The sequence below is a fragment of the Haliotis rubra genome, unplaced genomic scaffold, assembly GCF_003918875.1.
Source record: "Haliotis rubra isolate DU_JTF1 unplaced genomic scaffold, ASM391887v1 Scf1227, whole genome shotgun sequence".
NCBI lineage: Eukaryota > Metazoa > Mollusca > Gastropoda > Lepetellida > Haliotidae > Haliotis > Haliotis rubra.
In genome coordinates, this window is record NW_025765145.1 from 160,222 (window position 1) to 180,425 (window position 20,204).

The 20,204-nt window shown below is 47.7% G+C and overlaps 2 protein-coding genes across 2 annotated transcripts in view; one reads left to right on the forward strand and one right to left on the reverse strand.

Annotated features, from left to right (window-relative positions):
• The window catches only part of LOC124266011, a 34,173-nt gene extending 23,505 nt beyond the window's left edge, over nt 1–10,668 (reverse strand). Inside the window, exons 1-9 of the mRNA XM_046700827.1 lie at nt 10,576–10,668; nt 8,830–9,042; nt 8,571–8,711; nt 7,813–7,866; nt 7,252–7,474; nt 6,855–6,943; nt 4,871–5,109; nt 939–1,032; nt 261–398 (exon numbers count right to left, since the gene is read on the reverse strand). Coding sequence (XP_046556783.1) covers nt 261–398; nt 939–1,032; nt 4,871–5,109; nt 6,855–6,943; nt 7,252–7,474; nt 7,813–7,866; nt 8,571–8,711; nt 8,830–9,042; nt 10,576–10,608 — 1,224 coding nt within the window. The 5' untranslated portion in view covers nt 10,609–10,668. The remainder of the gene's footprint in view (nt 1–260; nt 399–938; nt 1,033–4,870; nt 5,110–6,854; nt 6,944–7,251; nt 7,475–7,812; nt 7,867–8,570; nt 8,712–8,829; nt 9,043–10,575) is intronic.
• Nucleotides 10,669–10,701: 33 nt separating this feature from the next.
• LOC124266007 (26S proteasome regulatory subunit 7) overlaps nt 10,702–20,204 on the forward strand; it is a 30,113-nt gene continuing 20,610 nt past the window's right edge. The window contains exons 1-4 of the mRNA XM_046700823.1: nt 10,702–10,878; nt 11,917–11,954; nt 13,147–13,228; nt 14,613–14,687. Of these exons, the coding sequence (XP_046556779.1) occupies nt 10,809–10,878; nt 11,917–11,954; nt 13,147–13,228; nt 14,613–14,687 (265 nt within the window). The 5' untranslated portion in view covers nt 10,702–10,808. The remainder of the gene's footprint in view (nt 10,879–11,916; nt 11,955–13,146; nt 13,229–14,612; nt 14,688–20,204) is intronic.

Below are 20,204 nucleotides of genomic sequence, written 5' to 3' on the forward strand. Positions count from 1 at the left end.
TGAGATAGTTTAGTTTGACACCGCTTTTAGCAATATTCTAGCAATATCACAGCAGGGGACACCAGAAATGGGCTTCACACATTGTATCCATGTGGGGAATCAAACCCGAGTCTTCAGCAAGATGAGCGAACACTTTAACCACTAGGCTTCCCCACCGCCTGAGAGAAGGTTGAAAAGAAGGTGGTGTGTGTCTACCATCATAAGTATCCAGCTATCCACTTGGTTGGGGCAGCTATTCATTATTTGCAACATTGACTAACCTCTAGCTTGAAGTTGACCAGCAGCACCCATGCCAGGATCCCGGACACCAGGACCAGGAGGGCTTGGACGGAGAAGAACACTGCTGTGTACACCTTCTGATGGGAACATTCATCCACAAACTCAGCACAACCGTGACCCTGAAACCAGTAGAGAGTTAGTTAGATTCAGATACTATTTCTGGATGGATGTGCATGGCAATAGCAGTTACCTTAAACCACTTGCCACCTATACCACCCCACCCCTCTTGTAAGTAGTAATACCTACAGCAAAACAGAACTATTAGCAGAGAGACAACAATATGTGGACTTGGTAACAGTCCTGAAAATGGTTTCAATACTCTCTCTGAACGCTCAGACACATGAAAATCCGGGTTAGAATTGGTCTTCAGCAACCCATGCTCACTGAAAGAAGCAGCTAACGGGATCGGGTGGTCAGGCTTGCTGACTTGGTTGACACATGTCATCATATCCCAATGGTGATCGATGTTTATGCTGTTGATCACTGGATTGTCTGGTCCAGACTCGATTATTTACAGACCGCCGCCATATAGCTGGAATATTTCTGAGTGCAGCCTTAAACAACAAACCAACCAACCATTTGAAGTCTCATACTTTTAGCTATATATGGAGCTAGTAGAAATCTGAGACTTGCAGATATTGTTTACAGAGTATACCTACAATGACAGTTATCCACTGAGCGGCAGCCAGGTAGAGAGCTACAGCGGTAAATGTCAGGGAGACGATTCCAGCACAGCAGCAGAAGATGTTCCGACTTGAAACAGATAGAAGTCAAGTCTATATAATAAAATAAAATAAACAAAATGCTGGAACCATAACATGGCTTAACATATTCAGCAGAGTAATGTATTTAGAAGAAAACTTGTTGATTGGTACTGTAAAATAAGCTGGCTGAGGTTATATATCAAACACTGCCATACTAAAAGATTTCACCCAATACAGTGTATTTGAATATAGTTTAACAGTTAATTGTTGTTTCTGTAAGTTTTGTGAGTTATTCAACAGTTTGCTGCATCATATGCCAGATTTTCACCATTATCCCCTAATTACCTCACTCAGGTGAACCATAGCTGCTGGGTTAGTTGGAACACATCCAGTAGAGTACGCTGCCCCAAGGTGGACTTAGCAGGGTGCCGACTTAGCTGCCCCAAGGTGCCGACCCACGCTGTCCAAAGGTGGACTTATCAGGGTGCCGACTCACGCTGCCCCAAGGTGGACTTATCAGGGTGCCGACCCATCTAACAGCAGGAACCTGCTTTAACCCCTTTCAGGAGTGAGTTTAGTTTTACGCGACTTTTAGCAATATTCCAGCAATATCACGAATGGGGACACCAGAAATTGGCTTCACACATTGTACCCATGTGGGGAATCGAACCCGGGTCTTTGGTGTGATGAGCGAACGCTTTAACCACTTGGCTACCCCACTGCCCCTCCTCCCCTTTAAGGAGAACCCCTCCTGTGGCAGACACTTTTGTTTTGGGGACAATTTCTTCTGTTGTGCTTTATCACCTGTTTAATGATATTTCTTTTTCAAATTTCCAATTCCACTTGATGATTGCTTGAACCAGAAATAATTTAAAGAGAGCTACATTTGATCACAGTATCTGTCACAAAAGCTAAAAGCTACATCTAATCTCAATATCTATCAGAGTAATCAAACATCTGAGAGTAAAAGTTGATAACATGGTTCCATCGAGCAATATCTATTCACATTTTTATCCAAAATGTCTCTAACAGCAATTTGTAAACTATAAAATCTTTACTTCAAAGTATCATAAGTTTTCATGCACATTTTGTGCAGATGTGCCCATAGTGCAAAATTTTTACAAACCTGGAGAGGTTATGAATTCTTTGAAGAAAAGTCCTCCTTGGGGTACATATAAGCATTAAAATGTCCATTTTAAAAGCCTACGACAGTTGTAACAATATTTCAATAAAATATTTTACCAAACAAAAAACTCGTTATGTGTGGTGAGACCACCCCTACAGGGCCCCGTAGAGGGCCCCCTACAGCCAAGAGCAGGTAACTCTGGCTGTGTACCTCGTGACTCACTCACTTTTCATGCTGAACGTGTCAGACAGAATGAGGGAGGTGTCGCATACCCAAGGAGGACTTTTCTTCAAAGAATTCATAACCTCTCCAGGTTTGTAAAATTTTTCAGAAGAAGTCCTCCTTGGGGTACATATAAGCATAAGACAGACTCCCCAACGATGTTGAGTCGGAGCGGTATTCTGTCTGCCTAACATACCCCCAAGTTCAGTCGAAGGCACAGCCGGGCGGCGACAGAGAGAGAAAGTACACTCACCTAGTCACCTGACCGCTGATGTCAATCAGGCGTGGGGCGTGGCAAGGCGGGGAAAGGAGCCTAGCCGACAGGCTATTGGTGGAATTTATAAAGACTGACGCAAAGTCCCAAACCCCAACCATCAAAATGGGAGGGAAAGTATGGGCGAGTCCAATATATATCCCTCAGCAACCCAAACCAGCCAAGCTGGTGCAGGGATGAACACAGTGACTGTAGCGCAGTGATAATCGCTACATACGGTAAAACCACCACCAAAGTGATACCACCACTGATAAAAAATGGGAATTTATTAACACCTACACCATGAGAAAAGCAAACGTGATTTCTCAAGGCTCATTCGGCTAGAGAATCACGACACTGTCCACTGGTGAGAACTGTCTGGCCAAACCGAGCACGCCCCGCGGAGTGTTTGTCCAGCTGATAGTGGCGGATGAACGTGACTCGGTCGGCTCCAGATAGCCGCTGAGCAGATCTCCTCAATGGGCAGTGCCGCCAGCGATGCTTTTGATGTCGCCACTGCCCTAATCGAATGAGCCTTTAAACCCTGAGGGATGGTTAATCCTTTGTAAGAGTAACTCGAACAAATGGCAGAGACAAGCCACCTAGATATGGTCTGCTTTGTTAGCGGAAGACCAGCCTTACACCACCCATAACAACAGAACAGCTGCTTATCTTTCCTGATAGCAGCCGCTCATTTTGATATAAGCCTTTGAGAGTCTTACGGACATCTAAGACGCGTGAGCACGCCGAAGAGAGGTACCGGACGATGGAGGCTGAGGAAAGCTGGCAGTTCGATAGGGCGTTATATGAAAGCGCTTCGCGCACCTTAGGACGGTAGGAGTCTGGCAACCAATGCTGACTCTGTCTTTGTGAAAGACAGTCAGAGCAGGATCCGCTGACATCGCATGGATATCACCTACTCGCCTGCCAGACGTTACCGCCACAAGAAAGGCAGCCTTCCAACTTAACAGCTGGAGTGAAAGAGACGACAGATCGCGGAAAGAGAGGACCGACATCCAATCAAGAACGATTGATTAAGTCCCATCGGGGACTAATCCGCCGGACAGTCGGACGGATTCTGTCCACGCCTGCTAAAAAGCGCTGTACTAGAGGGTGCTGCCCCAAGAGAGCACCGCCGTCGGCAGGGATATGGAAGGCAGAGATTGCCGCGGAGTAGCCCCGATAGTAGACGCGCTAAACCGGCTTCTAACCCAGACTGCAAGAACTCCAGTACTTCAATTACAGTTGAAGAAAAGGGATCAAGAATCCTCTGCCCGACACACCAGCGCGCATAACAGGCCCATCTATCCTCATACTGAACGTTTTGTCGAATCCCTCCGAAGCCAGAATTGTGTCTGCAACTGGTGCAGGAATTCCGCCGCTGCGGAGGCGATTCATTCGACAGAGGCCAGGCCACCCACTGAATCCTGGGATTCGGCAGCGGCCCGCTCTGGGATAGTAAGTCCGGTCGAAGGGTAATAGTACAGGAGGCTGAGCCAGAAACCTGAGTAGTACCGAAACCAGCTTTGAGCCGACCAAAGGGGTGCAAGGAGCACAAGAAGTCGAGCTGGTTGCGGCAAGCTGCAAGAGGACTTTGGGAATCAGGGTAGTGGCGGGAACGCCCACAGAACCCTGTCCGTCCAATCGAGCTGGAAAGCGTCTTGGGCGATGGCTCACCGGATCTGGTATCCGGTAGAGCAAAACCATCGAATCTGGTTCGGCCCCCAGATGCAAACAGATCCACCTGGAACGACTAACAACTGGGAGATAGCCCCGAATATCCCCCGATGGAGCATCCACTCGTGTGTGTGGGGCCAGGATACGACGAGAGAGTGCATCTGCTCGAACGTTGTCTGCCCCAGGGAGATAAACAGGCATCACCCGTATGTCGAACTGGTCGCACCAGAGCAGAAACTGCCATGCCTCCTGCAGAAGAGATGGGGAAACCGCATCGCCTCTGCTTCAGGATGTAGAGTCATTGCCGTCTGGTTGTCCATCTCGAGACGGACCACACGCCTTGAACCTGCTCCCGAAGTCGTTTGAACACCAACCTGACTGCTCTCAATTCTAGCACATTGATGTGCAGTGCGCTTCGCTCTGTGACCACAGGCCTGAGACCGACAGGGCGCTTCAGCACGCCTCCACCCTGTGAGGGAAGCGTCCGTCTGAATTGAGAGATCTGGCGATGGGATGTCCAAAGGGGCCCCCTGGATAAATTCCCTGCCAGTGTCCACCACCGTGAATGAGGAATTAGCCACCCTGGAGTGTGGAGAATCAACTCGTAACCCTGGGTGTGGACTCCACATTCGAGCTAGAGCCTGCTGAATGGGTCGCATCCTCAACCCTTCAAAGCGATGTCCACTGCTGCCGCCATGTTGCCTAGCAACTGGAGCCAAGTCCGATGAGCCGAGGTCTCTGGGGAACTCTGGAGAAATTGTAACACAACTCTCTGGACTTTGGTGGACTTGGTCCGGAGACAGGAGACTATCCCGCTGTCTCAATCTCGCTCCTAAGAACACCAGATCCTGGGTGGGGAACCAGTTCTGATTTCTTGAGGTTGATAATCCAGCCCAACTTTGGTGAGAATACTCATCACAGAAAGTGTCGCAACTCGACTCAAGTGGAGTGGCAGCGCGACGAAGGGAGCCAATCGCCTAGGTACGGGTGACAGCACCTGCCCTGTGACCTGCGCTACCTGAGCTGGAATTAGCATGAGTTTGGTGAACACCCGTGGCTGTGTGGAGATGCCAAGGGGAGTACCAAAACTGATAGCACCTCCCGTCGAAGGAAAACCTTAGGTATTTCCTGAACTCGGGGTGCATAGGGACATGGAAGTACGCGTCTTTGAGGTCGATTGACGTGAGCCAATCTCCCTTCTCCACAGACGAAATCACCGAACGCAGTGTTTCCATCTTGAAGGACGGTACCTCTAACATGTCGTTCAGACCTTTGAGGTTTAGAATAGGTCTGAACCCTCCGTCCTTTTTGGTGACAAGGAAATAAGTTGAGTAAAACCCAACATTTCTTGTCCCACAGGAACCACCTCTATGGCTGCCTTGTCCAGCAACGACTGGGTGCAAACTCGCTTCCACTGTGGCATGTGGCCTTCCCTGAGTGTGGACAGGACCCAGGGATTGGACGTGACTTTTTCCCATTCCGACAGGAAGAGGGAAAGTCGACCACCCACAGGGATATGTGGCATGAGACATTGAATACCTGACTTCGGCAGTACTCCGACTGCTTGGTCTGGTACCAACAAGGGCTCCGGAGGAATTATAGCTGGGAAGCCGGGGCTGACTTCCCCTTCCTCTGAAAAGGCTGGTGGGCCGTGACTCTTGCCCTTGCCCCTGCCTCTGCCCCTTACCCTTCACGCGACTGCAAGGGCTGAGCCCATTTAACAGATTCCTTAGCCAAGGCAGAAGGATATGCGAGGAGGCAACCGGGCCGCTGAGCGAGACATGTGAGGCTGTTCCAGCAAGGGCTTAGAGTCCTTGAAGGTTGAGACAGCCTCAGCGGCCTCCCGGACTACTGTAGCTGCCCGGGGAACAGGGTAGAACCCATCCGAATGGCAGTGCCAGCAGAGCCTGTTATGGCAGGCTTAATACCTCGCCATCGAAAGCCACAGGCGACGGAGGCCCATCACCTGCCACATTATCATTTGGCAAGCCGACGACCTGATAGAATCGCGGCCAGATGTGACTGTACCCTCCGTTAATTGCTTAGCCAAGGTGGAGGGAGACGAATCTTTCCTCCACCCCACCCACATCCAGTAGTTGCCTCTGCAACACGAGATGATGTATGAATGGATCGTCACTTTGAGGCACTTGAACCGCATTGGCGCATTGCTCTTCAAAGGATCGATAGGAAGCGATTTAAGCTGCCAGCGTTAGTCGTGGAACGGGCGGAAGCCGGCGACCTTGCTTGGCTGAAGCCATAGAATTACTCGACGTAACTCCCCCAGGCGACGGCGGATGCGTAAACACAATCGTCAACCACTGGGGGGGATTGTGGAAGGCAAGCCTCCCCATGAGGTACCGGACGGTCAAGTTCTGGCAAATCGAACCTGGACCTGGTACCACCAGAGGAGGGGTTGATTACCTCAGACAAGACTGAGGGTAATATACGCAGCCTTGTGTCCCCCACCTTGGTGGGAGCAAAATCCTCCCCTGAGGCTTAAACTCCTGAGGGTCGGGTGCGCCAGTACTGACCACTACCTGGGGCAGGACAGAAGCAATACGCCTCCGATTGCACCTGCCTCTCAGGGACGCACCGAGCTGGAAACCAAAGGCATACTAAACTCCTCCCTCACCTCATCCTCCTCCATAGCCTCCTCGAATCGATCCTCAATGAGTGAGGTCTCTGTAACCAGAGAGAGCTCTGAGGGATCATCCGAGGGTCTACAGAGAGGGACAAAGGCTCGAGCAGAGCCGGGTTGCCCGCACACCTGACCCAAGACTCGATACTGAGTCGCTGTGCCGCGACGAGGGAAGAGCCCGCGGCTGGGATTCCTCAATGGTAGACAAATGATCCCGACATCTAAATGGCCAAGCCGGGCGCTAAGCCGGTGGGACACAATTATGGTATAGCGGCAACTACAGGGACTGAGCCTGCCAAACTACTAACTACTGGACCAGACCCAGAGCCAAGGCTCGGGCCGTAGCAGTTACTACAGCGGAGGGTGGCCAGCAACCGAGAGGCAGAGACTCGGAGCCGACGCACTCCCCTGACAGCAGAAACCCCCACACCAGAGCCTAAGCTGAGGTTGGGAGCACTGCCTCGCCATAGACCCTGCACACACACACCCGGCATACCTCGGCCGGACGCCAATCTCCTGGCGGAGGCCAGCCACAAGCGCCAGCCACGCAGAGTGTGGACTGAATCCATCTGCTTCTGCAATATATCAGAAAGTAACCAATTGTTAGCTGGTTAGAAACAGGGACAGGAGGGGGAAGGTGCCTGTGATGTTGAGGGATGGCAGGTGACTGAGCCGAGGCCCCGCACCTTCACCGCTTAGGAGCATCCCCAAAAGAGAGGAAGCCGAAGCATTCTTTTCTTTGCTTTTTATCTTTGTCTTTAGGCTCCTGACCCCAAATGTCCCCAGCTTGAAGTAAGGACGTGTAGAACATGTAATCAGCACGTCTGACTTGATGGTGCGGGGAGAAAGCCTGACACATAGAACAACCTTTTGTTCGTCATGGGCTTCCTCCGCTAAACAACGTAAAGCAAACCAGGTGGCGCATCCTGAGGTGACAAACTGCCGCTACAGGTGACACACCCTTGGGCTGCAAAAACAGAACCACTCTATGACAATAGCAAGGACTGTACGATATACATAATATAATATGTACACAACAAAAACAGAACAAAATACAACGCCCGGCTGATATTTTAACTGTTACAGCAAAGCTATTAAATACTAGCGCAAAGCCATAATAGCCGTTGGGTAATGGGCGCACATAGGTGACAAAGAGCAACATGTGTGAGCTTGCACACGCAAACGCCACAATGCAAAAACACTCAAGCAAAACTTACCTTAAAGCCTGGAAAAAGAGGAATTTAGGCAAGTATAATCTACAAAATGAAATATCAGCCCCTTTACTTAATCCGACTACAAGGCTTTTTCTAAAGCCAGGAGAAGGAAAGCAAACGGACCCCGCGCGTCCGCCATCTTGCCTGCCACGCGTGGCTGGAGACAGCTTAACACGCCGTAAAGTTACAACAAATCATGAATGAAAAAAGTCATACAAAGATTCCAGCTAGCTTCGACGTTTTAAAAAAGGAACCATACATACAGGATTTGACTCTATCTCACTACCATCTCTCTCTTATTCAGAAGCTTGACCATGCAATCAATCGACTCCACGGCCGACGCATCGACAGCATGAAAAGTGAGGTGGTACGAGGTACACAGCCAGAGTTACCTGCTCTTGAGCTGTAGGGGGCCCCTCTACGGGCCCTGTAGGGGTGGTTCAAAATTCTATCTTACTTTAAAGTCATTCAGAATTCTTTCTCTCCAATCCAAATGTTTGATTTCAGAGTACAAAGCCCTCTTCACATTGGGAGGTTGCCCTGGGCTAAACTCCAGGTTGACTGTACTACTGGTCATTGAGATGGTGTCAAAGGAGGCCTGCAAATATATAACAGCTCAGTTATCATTTCATGTAACTCAAAACAACGAATTTTAGAAATGTGTACAACTGTCGTCACATGGTTCAGGTGGCACTAGATTAACAGGGGATAATTACCTCTGGTTTCTTGGACATGGGAACCATCTTGATGACGGAGTTGTCCACAATGTCATATTGGTCAAGTGTGTGGGCATCCCGGAGAAACTGTCCATTGTGTCGGAGTCGGAACTGATGCGTCTCTTTCCCAATGTTGTACAAGATGTGCAGCAACTGAGCCCGGACTCGAGCCACCTTCTCCTCTCCCTTCACCACCACCACAAATGTCTTGTGCTGGAACAACACACAGTAACAGTAAACACTTTACTTTAAGTAACTACTGAAATAGACCACAAACACTACTAAACACTTCACTACTGAGTTGAACACTATACTTAGTAGCTACTGAAATAGTCCCCAAACACTTCACTATTACTGAGTTAAACACTACACTACCGCTGTACACAGTTCAGTTCTACAAAGTTACACACAACGCACGTCACAGACTACACTACCGCTGTACACAGTTCAGTTCTACAAAGTTACACACAACACACGTCACAGACTACACTACCGCTGTACACAGTTCAGTTCTACAAAGTTACACACAACACACGTCACAGACTACACTACCACTGTACACAGTTCAGTTCTACAAAGTTACACACAACACACGTCACAGACTACACTACCGCTGTACACAGTTCAGTTCTACAAAGTTACACACAACACACGTCACAGACTACACTACCACTGTACACAGTTCAGTTCTACAAAGTTACACACAACACACGTCACAGACTACACTACAACTGTACACAGTTCAGTTCTACAAAGTTACACACAACACACATCACAGACTACACTACCACTGTACACAGTTCAGTTCTACAAAGTTACACACAACACACGTCACAGACTACACTACCACTGTACACAGTTCAGTTCTACAAAGTTACACACAACACACATCACAGACTACACTACCGCTGTACACAGTTCAGTTCTACAAAGTTACACACAACACACGTCACAGACTACACTACCACTGTACACAGTTCTGTGAGTTCTACAAAGTTACACACAACACACATCACAGACTACACTACCACTGTACACAGTTCTGTGAGTTCTACAAAGTTACACACAACACACATCACAGACTACACTACCGCTGTACACAGTTCAGTTCTACAAAGTTACACACAACACACGTCACAGACTACACTAACGCTGTACACAGTTCAGTTCTACAAAGTTACACACAACACACGTCACAGACTACACTAACGCTGTACACAGTTCAGTTCTACAAAGTTACACACAACACACGTCACACACTACACTACTACTACTACTGAGTTACAACTTACACACTAAACAGTTCACTGCTTTTAAGTTACACATTATACAGTTTACTCATTTTTAGTTAAGTACTGCACTGTTTACTCATATTACGTCACACACGACACGTTTAGTCATATTAAGTAACAGACAACACACTGCTACTAAGTTACACACTGCACAGCCCTCCAAGGAGTTCAAAATAAACAGATCATTATTTTATCGTTAAAATAAAACAATATTTAATGCGTAAAAGTGTTATACCTTAAGATCGCAGTGGCAAGCAAGAACAGTGACACTTTGAGGCGCTTCTATTGAGTACCGTCCGATTGGCAGTGTAGATTACCTACTTTTACATAAGCTAAAGCTTATGTAAAAGTCTTAAAGTTTAAGAGGTCCGTACACGTTACATAAGAAACTACGCTTTATAACATATCATCTATATGGTTTCACAGGACCGCAAACGTTTTACAGTTTACTCACCGGAAAAGCTTTATCTTCTACGTACAGGAGCATTTCTAGTTCGAGAACTGATTCCTTCACCAATTTGTTGTCATATTTTCCAAGGTAATGACATCACCGGAAGTTAATAAAACGTATCTCGCGAGACACAGCGAGAAAACGTTACTTCCGGTATTACAGTCAAGTTTTATCCTCAAACACACAATTATCCGGCCTTTTTCGACTGTGTTTGTTGTTTATAATTTTATTTCATCATGCCTGATCACTTAGGATCTGACCAGAGGAAAGTGAAGGATGACAAAGAAGAAGATAAGCCCATTCAGGGTAAATACTGGAGCAATGATTGAAACTAACACCTCAAATTTGCATTGTCATTTTCGGAAATTTACAGAAATATGTACCATTCATGAACGTAGCTTGACATTTTACATTCTCAACAGAATATAATCGTCTTTGTTAGTGGGCGCATGTTGATCCATAACAAATATGCTTCTTTGTCATTTGTTTAAAGTTGGACAATAAAACTTTGTGGAATTTGTCAGACATGGTAAAGTCTAACATGATTTTTGTTATCACGTCCTTATTTCCATAAAAAAAAAAAACAACCCTGAAGTTGTATATACTTTCATTTTCAAATGCTCTCAGACTAGAGTCTCATCTTACGTTAGTGACAACTGAATGGTCCAAAATTTCTACAAACATCAGGATATATTCACAGTTACTAGAAATATTATAGTTGATTCTCTGTTAACATGGTAAGCATCATGCTTTTTCTCTATTCGAACTCAGAATCAGATGTGGAAGTTATGGTTAACCTTACTAAGCGTTGCTTCGTGAAAGGAGCCCCAGGTTAATACCCCTATTTTGGTTATATTTGCCAAATGATTGTTGCAGTCTTAGATTGATTTAAACTTGCAATTAGTGTGATTAATGGTGAGGTGAAATTGGGTTTTATGTCGTGCTTGAAAATATTTTGCTCATATGACGATGTGCATGCGTGTGTATGTGCGGCTGCTTGTACTAGCCCAGACTTAAGCTGGTTTTATAGTGCTAGCCCACTGAGATACCATGCCGCAGTGAAGCATAAATACCCCACTCAGACACATTATACTGACTCCGAGCCGACCAGTTCTTGCTGTACCCATTAATGCCGGGCGCCAGGCAGGGACCAACAAGTACCATATATTAACGTCTTTTGGTATGACGCGGTCGGGGATCGAACCCGCGACCTTCCGCTCTCCGAGCGGACGCTCTAACCACTACACCACGGAGGCAGTCTTGTGATTAATCATATCATACTGTACATAAGGTATGATTTGCAACATTTGTAACAACTATAAGTATGACTTTCTTTTCTTGTAGTTCTTGATGAAGGGGACATTGCTCTTTTAAAGACCTATGTAAGTATCCCTGAAATATTTTCCATAGACAACATGTGGGCAAGTTCACATTATTGTCTTGTTTTGAGTAATGGCACCATTCTGGCATGTACTTGTGTGTGTGACCAACACCATATAGCATGAGCGTCTTTGAAGATCCTGGTTTACATTGGTATTCAAATACCCATCCTTGTCATTAGCAGCAAGTAACAAGTGGTCAAGGCTTGGTGGTCAGGCCTGCTGACATGGCTGATGCATTTCATCATACCCCAGTTGCATAGATGGATGCTCATGATGTCAGTCACTGGATTATATAGTCCAGTCTCAGTTATGTAGTAACTGTTGTAATGTAGCTGAAACATTGCTTGGTGCAGTGTTGAACACCAAATAAACATGCTAAAACATGAAGCATAAAAACATTTACTTAGATAAAATGAAATTGATACAGTTTCTGTTCATTTGACATTATTTGCTGTTACTTTATCATAAGTTGTGGCTGCTGTAGGGTAGCCAAATGGTCATAGTGTTCACTTGTGACACAAAGGTCCGGGTTCGATTCCCCACATGGGTACAACGTGTGAAGCTGATTTCTGGTGTCACTCGCCGTGATATTGCTGGAATATTGCTATAAGTGGCATAAAACCAAACTTGTTGAAAAAGTGTGAATGCAATCTGTGAACATCACATGTCTTACATGCATTAACCTCTGCAGATTTTCTGAAAGCAATGGCTTAAAGCCATCCCAAATTCTAAAAAGATCTAAGCAGTGGTTTAATTTTAGAGGCTAATTTCATGCACATACTTGAATAAGATTAGTCTTCTAATAACGTTTTAGACATGTTGAATGATGCATAGAACTGTATCATGAAAAAAAGGTGATAGTTCTGTAGATGTACAACTTCTTTATTACAATATATGGCAAGTTTCGATGTAGTATAGGCTTCTAAATTTGACTGATATTTACACTCAAGATCAGGAGATTTGCTATTTCTAACAGATGAATGCTGAGAAGGAGAATCCAATACATTTGGTGTAAATATGTTGATAGACAAAAAAACATAACCATGATGACATTTCCACAAATGCTAACTTTCAAATGTGTGCATCACCCAAAAAGGGATTATGCATACGAAATGTGAACATTCTTTCTTTTCATTTGGTTTCTTGCTCGGCATTTTGTACATCACATTTATTTGCATTTTTTAACTTTTAGGGTGTTGGTCAGTACAGCAAAGCTATCAAAGGAGTAGAAGAAGACATTCAAAATGTTCTCAAGAAAGTTAACGAACTGGCAGGTAGGTACCATTGTGTATTTTTAATTTCTGTAGATTGGAGTATAGATCTATACTTATTACAGACCCTTGAAGAATCGTGTTAAAATCGGTCTTCAGCAACCGATGCTTGTCATAAGAGGCAACTAACAGGATTGGGTGGTTAGGCTTGTGTGTAGCAGAAAAATAATTAGCCCATGGTTCTGTACTCAGTCATTTTACTTTCTTGTTGACATATTCAATACACTTGTGACACTTGACTTGCTTAAACATTGACAATTCTTGTTTTTGACAGTTCTTGTTTTGACAGTTCTTGTTTTGACAGTTCTTGATGATTTGACAGGTACAAGCTGCATATAATAAAAAAAGCTTGATGTAAATCATCTTCAAAATTACACATTTAAAAAATATACAACTTTGTTTACCAAAACACTTACACTAAACACTTTTAGAACATTTATACTTATGCTTATACTCAGAAGCATATAATAATTGCAAGATATTCTTTTGGCTTTTTTCAGTACATAATTCGCCAACACCAACACCAAGGCCGCAGCTAAGTTAACCATGCTTTCTGACTTGTCACTGTCAGTTACTACTTCTAGTTCTCCCGCTTAGTTGCGCTGCGCTACACTACCCTTACGCGGCAGAGCCCAGTCTACACACTTCTGAAACCCGGATCAATCAGGACGGACCACAAAAAATTAAACCTGAACTGAGAAGCTTGCATAAAATTGAAACTTATCTTACATCGTGGCCTTGGCTGACACATGTCATTGTATCCCAGTTGCGTAGATCCATGCTCGTGCTGCTGATCAGTGGATTGTCTGGTCAGACTCAATTATTTACAGACTGCCACCATATAGCTGGAATATTGCTGAGTGCAGCGTTAAACAACAATCAACAAATCAACCATCTGAACTTTCATACTTTTAGCTACCCGGTATATGTTGAACTAGTAGAAATCCGACACTAGCAGATCCAGTACACTTGGTGTAGTAGATTGCCAGGTGCGGCGTGTTAAACAACCAACCAACCAACTGTACTTATAACCGGTCATATGGCTAACTATCATATCAAGAGTTTGCTAGCCTTGTCACCATGTCATCAATTTCCGTACCATTGTGGAAGAAACTACTTGTCATCAAAATTCTTTTAGTAACATAGCTTATAAGCAATCAATTTAAATTTTGATGGAGTAAATGTTAAGTAATATTCATAATAATGTTCGTAAATTTATGTCCTGTTGTCCAGAAAAATAGAAAAACATTTCAGACCAGAACTGCAATTTCACTGTTGATCTAAGAATTCTTAAGTACCTAGCATATAGGACAAACTACATGATGCAGAACTCTCTGCTGTTGATGTGACCTGCTGCATCATGTATATGCCACACATTATACTTCAGGTATCAAGGAGTCTGACACAGGTCTGGCACCACCGGCGCTGTGGGATCTTGCTGCAGATAAACAGACATTGCAAAGTAAGTCATCCAGGCAAATTCATATCTTGGCTGTTAAAGATTTACTGTGAACAGTCGGGACAGTGGGGCAGCCTAGTGGTTGAAGTGTTTGCTCATCACGCCACATCCCTGGGTTTGATTCTCCACGTGGATACAGTGTTTGGAGCCCATTTTTGGTCTTCCCTTCAGATATTGCTGGAATATCACTTTTGTCAGCAGTTAAAAGTACTGGTCCAATCTTGGGTGATGAAACTGAATTAGGACAAGTATTGTGTATCAGAAGGAACTATTAGAAGATACCATGGTTTTCGATAGATTGGCATTTAGTGTAAGTCTCTTCATTTTAAATTTGATGCTCGTAGACCTGGGCCACTTCCTAGTTACTGGTCGGCAAGGTTAACAACCGCTCGGTATCACACATCGGAGATATCGGCAGAAAACGTTTTTACCGTGAGAATAGGAGACAGAACTATACTGACATCAATGATCATGCTCATGAAAACTCTTCCAAGCTGTTTCTCTGCTTACTGTTATATCAACCTACTATTTCTTTTTCAGAAGTCCTCCTTGGGGTACTTATAAGCATTAAAATGTCCATTTTGAAACCTACGACAGTTGTAACTATATTTCAATAAAAAAATATTTACAAAACGTAAAAACACGTTCTGCGTTATGAGACCACCCTACAGGGTCCCAGGGCCCCCTACCGACAAGAGCAGGTAACTCTAGCCGACAACCTCGCACCTCACTTTTCATGCTGTCGTCTTAGAAGAGAGACGTGCGTGTCGTTCATTGATGAAAATGAGTGTTAAAGAATCAACTAATGTATGTATGGTTCCTCTTTTCTCTCGCACGGGCGTTAGATGGAATTGTAGGTTGATTTTTTCATTCATGATTGTTGTAACTTAGTCGGACAGGCTCCATTTTCCAGCCATGTGGCAGGCAAGATGGCGGTCGGTTTGGCTTCCTTCTGTCCTACGGTGGTAACTTTTTTAAGTTACATCGCTAGGGTGGTAGGGTAATTTCTTGTATTACTATTGTAGGCTTGCCTAACGTTTTCACTTCCAGCAATGTAAGGTGAGTTGGGTAAGTTTTTTCATATTTTTTACGCTGTATATGTTACGCAGGTAGCTTGCATTTTTCGCCTTGTTCATGATACATGTTAAGGGTAAAACTGCCTTAGCTTTTCACATAGGGTGTATCGCCCGTGCGTATTATATTTTACTTGTGTTGCATATATGTGTGTATTTTAGACTGTACATCAGTTCCATTAAAAATGGTTCTGTTTGTTACAGTTTCACCCGTGCGTTGCATGTGCGGCCATGTTGCCACCACAGGATTCGCACGATGTGTGCCTACGTTGTTTGGCTGTTGAGCATCATGATGATCAATCGTGTGAGAGTTGCCAGATTTTCTCACCCAAGACGACTAAGCGTCGATCCGCCGATTTTTTGTTTTATACAAATCTGCTGCAGGCGGGGGGGACTTATGGGCTCAGGACCCACCATCTAAAGTGGCTAAAAGTAAGAAGAGTTCTTCTTCTACTAGCGGGGGTGGGGGTAAGCGGGCCAAGACGGCGGATAAACCTTCTTCCCCTATCCCCTCCACTTCCACTCATTCAGATTCTGCACCCCTCTGTATTAATGATTTAAATTCCATATTGCAGCAACAGATGACTTCGGTTCGCTCGCTGATCACGGACGCGATGTCCGGTCTCCGTGAGGAGATCGGCTTCCGTTCGGGAGTTGGCGGCGCTCCGAGGTCGTCTGTCGGGGGTTCCCCTGCCTCGGGCTACGGTCCGGGGACGGGTTCTACCCCCGGAGGGGTCGTTGCCTTGAGCCTTGGCTCTGGTGACCTCTGCTGCTGGATGCGCCTGTGGCTGGCCCGAAGCTTCGTTCGGGTTCAGCGCAGCGCATTAGCTGTGGATAATGGTCACGCATCGCTGGCCACCAGCTCACAAAGCTGGGGTTTCGAAGCCGGTGCTACCGGGTCGACTCGGGCCTTACGCTACTTCGGGAATCCTGTTTCGCAGGCTCTTCCCTGGGTCCTCGGCAACCTGGCTCATCCTCGAGCCTAGGGTCGGTCGGGCCAGGCGCCTTGGCTCTTATGGCTCCCCTATCTTTGTCTGTGGAACCGACTTCCGTGCTCTCGGAGGCGACTCTGGATACCGAGAGTTCGCTGCCGGGGGAGCGGGAGGAGGAAGCCATGGATGAGGACGGGGGGCATGAGACGCCGGGGGAAGGTTCCTTCGCACTTGGTCCGTCCCTGCGGCAAGTAAGGGAACGCATTGCTTCCATTTTGCCGCAGGTGGTCGTGTGCCGCCAGACGCACCCTCAACCCGCGGAGTTTCGCCTCCCGGGGAGGCGTTTTTCGCGGTCGGGTCGCCGAGGCCCACTTATGCGTATTTTACCTTCACTGATCAGTGAGGTTATTAACCCTCTCCTCTCAGGTGGCAGGTCACGCTTCGATCTCCCGGAGCTGAACCGGCGCTACCTGATGGGAGAGGGGGCTCTTTATGACCCCCCGGTGGTAGATGAGTGCATTTATGCCTCAGTCGCCCTGGGGGGGTCATCTGGCCATAGCCACGCGTCGGCTCGTCAGGGTCGGCGCTCGCCTCCGTTTACTTCCAACAACCAGGTGTTGAAATCGGTATATCGTTCCTTTGAAGAACAATACCGTAACGCCGTTCAACAACTTAAGGTTTCCGTCCACTCAGCATACCTCTCGGCCCTGCAGAGGAAGCTGGTGGACCCAGGAGGACGCGTCGATAGCGAGGCAGCTCACGGAGGAGGTGCATTCACATCTGGCACGCGACGCCATTCGGTCGTGCGCTAGCCAGATGATGTCTGCGGTTATGGGCCTCCGTCGGTTGTGGCTGTCTGTGGCCAGATATTCACCGGCTACACAGCAGGCGCTGTTGTCTCTGCCGTTCAGGATGGGCTCAACCCTGTTCCCGGGGGCATTGACAGTGGTCAGGGAGGCCGCGGAGGCGGTTAGCCAGTTTAAGGACTCAAAGCCCTTACTCGAGCAACCCCTCACTGCTCGCGCCCGGCCTTCCGTCCTTGCCTCAGCTTACCCTTCCTCTTCAGGAAAGGAAGCGCCCAAGTGGACGGCTCCACTTCAGGCACGTAGAGGCAAGGGCAGGGGTAGAGGTAGGGGCAAGGCTGCCTCCTCTCAGCAGCATTTTCAGAGGAAGGGGAAGTCGGCCCCGGCTTCCCAGTAAGCATTCCTCCGGAGCCCTTGTTGGTCCCGGCACAAGCGGTTGTTACACTGCCGACTGCCGGGATTCACTGCCTCTTACCCGAAGTCCCTGTCGGCGGCCGGCTACCTCTCTTCCTTCGGGAATGGGAGAAAGTCACATCAAATCCCTGGGTCCTGTCCACACTCAGGGATGGTCATATGCCACAGTGGAAGCGAGGCCCTCCTCCTTTCTCCGGGATTCGTTGCACGCCAGTGCCGAACTCTCCGGAAAAGGCCGATGTTTTCCGTGCCGAGGTCCAGGCGTTGCTGGACAAGGCAGCCATCGAGGTGGTTCCGACGGGCCAGGAAAATCTAGGGGTTTACTCAACCTATTTCCTGGTTACCAAGAAGGACGGAGGGTTCAGACCCATTCTCAATTTAAAGGGTCTGAACAGTTTGCTAGAGGTACCATCCTTCAAGATGGAGACACTGCGGTCGGTGATCTCATCTGTGGAGGCAGGGGATTGGCTTACGTCAATCGACCTCAAGGACGCGTACCTTCATGTACCAATGCACTCCTCGAAGTTCAGGAAATACCTCCGGTTTTCCTTCGACGGGAGGTGCTATCAGTTTCGTGTGCTCCCCTTCGGCATCTCCACGGCGCCAAGGGTGTTCACAAAACTCATGCTAGTGCCAGCTCAAGTCGCCAGGGCACAGGGCAACTTTTGTTACCCGTACCTGGACGACTGGCTGCTCAGGGCGCTTTCCACTCACTTGAGTCGGGAATCCACACAGACGGTGATGGATATTCTCACCAGGTTGGGTTGGGTCATCAACCTCAAGAAATCCGAGCTGGTTCCATCCCAGGATCTGGTTTTCTTGGGGGCGAGATTCGAGACACAGCAGGGCTTAGTCTCTCTGTCTCAAGACCGCATTTCCAAAGTCCAAAGGGTTGTTTTACAATTCCTTCAGTCCCCCAGGGCCTCAGCACGCACATGGCTTCAGTTGCTAGGCAACATGGCGGCGACGGTGGACGTAGTTTGGCGTGCGCGTCTGAGGATGCGGCCAGTTCAGCAAGCGTTAGCACAGCTGTGGTCACACTCGGGAGTTACGGAGACAATTCTCCTAACTCCAGAGTGGCTTCTCCCCACCTGAGGGTGGTGGACCGACACCGGAATCTAGTCAGGGTATCCCACTGAGACCCCGTGCCTACGCCACAATTCAGACGGACGCCTCCTTCACAGGGTGGGGTGTCCTAGGGGACTCACAGCTTCCGGACTTTGGTCCGTGAATCCAGGCGACCTTACACATCAACGTGTTAGAATTGAGAGCGGTCCGACTGGTGTTCAACGCTTCATGGAGCAGGTTCGAACCGCGGTGGTTCGCCTAGAAATGGACAATCAAACGGCGATGTCCTATATCCTGAAGCAGGGCGGTACGGTGTCTCCGCCACTCCTCCAGGAGGCGTGGCAGTTTCTGCTGTGGTGCGACCGGGTTCAACACACGGGTATTACCTGTGTATCTCCCGGGAGGACAACGCGTGCAGATGCACTCTCACGTCAGATCCTGGCCCCTCACGCAGTGGTTACTCGACCGAGATATTCGGGCTATCTCCCAGTTGTTCGGGTCGTTCCAGGTGGATCTGTTTGCCTCTGGGGTGACGTAACCAGACTCCGGTGTTTTGCTCCAGGATCCCGGATCCGGGAGCGATCGCCTCCGACGCCTTCCAGCTAGATTGGACGGACAGGGTGCTGTGGGCTTTCCCACCGATACCCCTGATTCCCAGAGTCCTATCGCAGCTAGCCACCCAACCAGCGCGACTACTTGTGCTTCTTGCACCTCTGTGGTCGTCTCAACGCTGGTTCCCGGTAATACTCAGATCGCTAGTACAGCCTCCTGTGCTATTACCGATGCGACCGGACCTCCTATCCCAGGAAGGCCAGCCACACCCGGATCCATGGATCCAGTGGGTGGCTTGGCCACTGTCAGGAGTCGCCTCCGTGCGAGCGGAATTCCTGCACCAGTTGCAGACACAATTCTGGCTTCGCGGAGGGATTCGACTAACTTACAGTATGAGGATAGATGGGCCTGTTATGTGCTTGGCTGGTGTGGAAACAGAGGGATACTTGATCCCTTTCTTCGACTGTAGTCGAAGTTTGGAGTTTTTACAGTCTCAGGTTGGAAGCCGAGGGGCCTAGCCCGTCTACTATCCGAGGCTACTCCACAGCTATTTCAGCTTTTCCATATCCTCCTACCGAGGGTGCCCTTTAGGACAACACCCTCTGGTTCAGCGCTTAGCAGGTGTGGACAGAGGCGCCCGTCGTCCGACGGACAAGTCCATTCCGGGCCATGGATCTG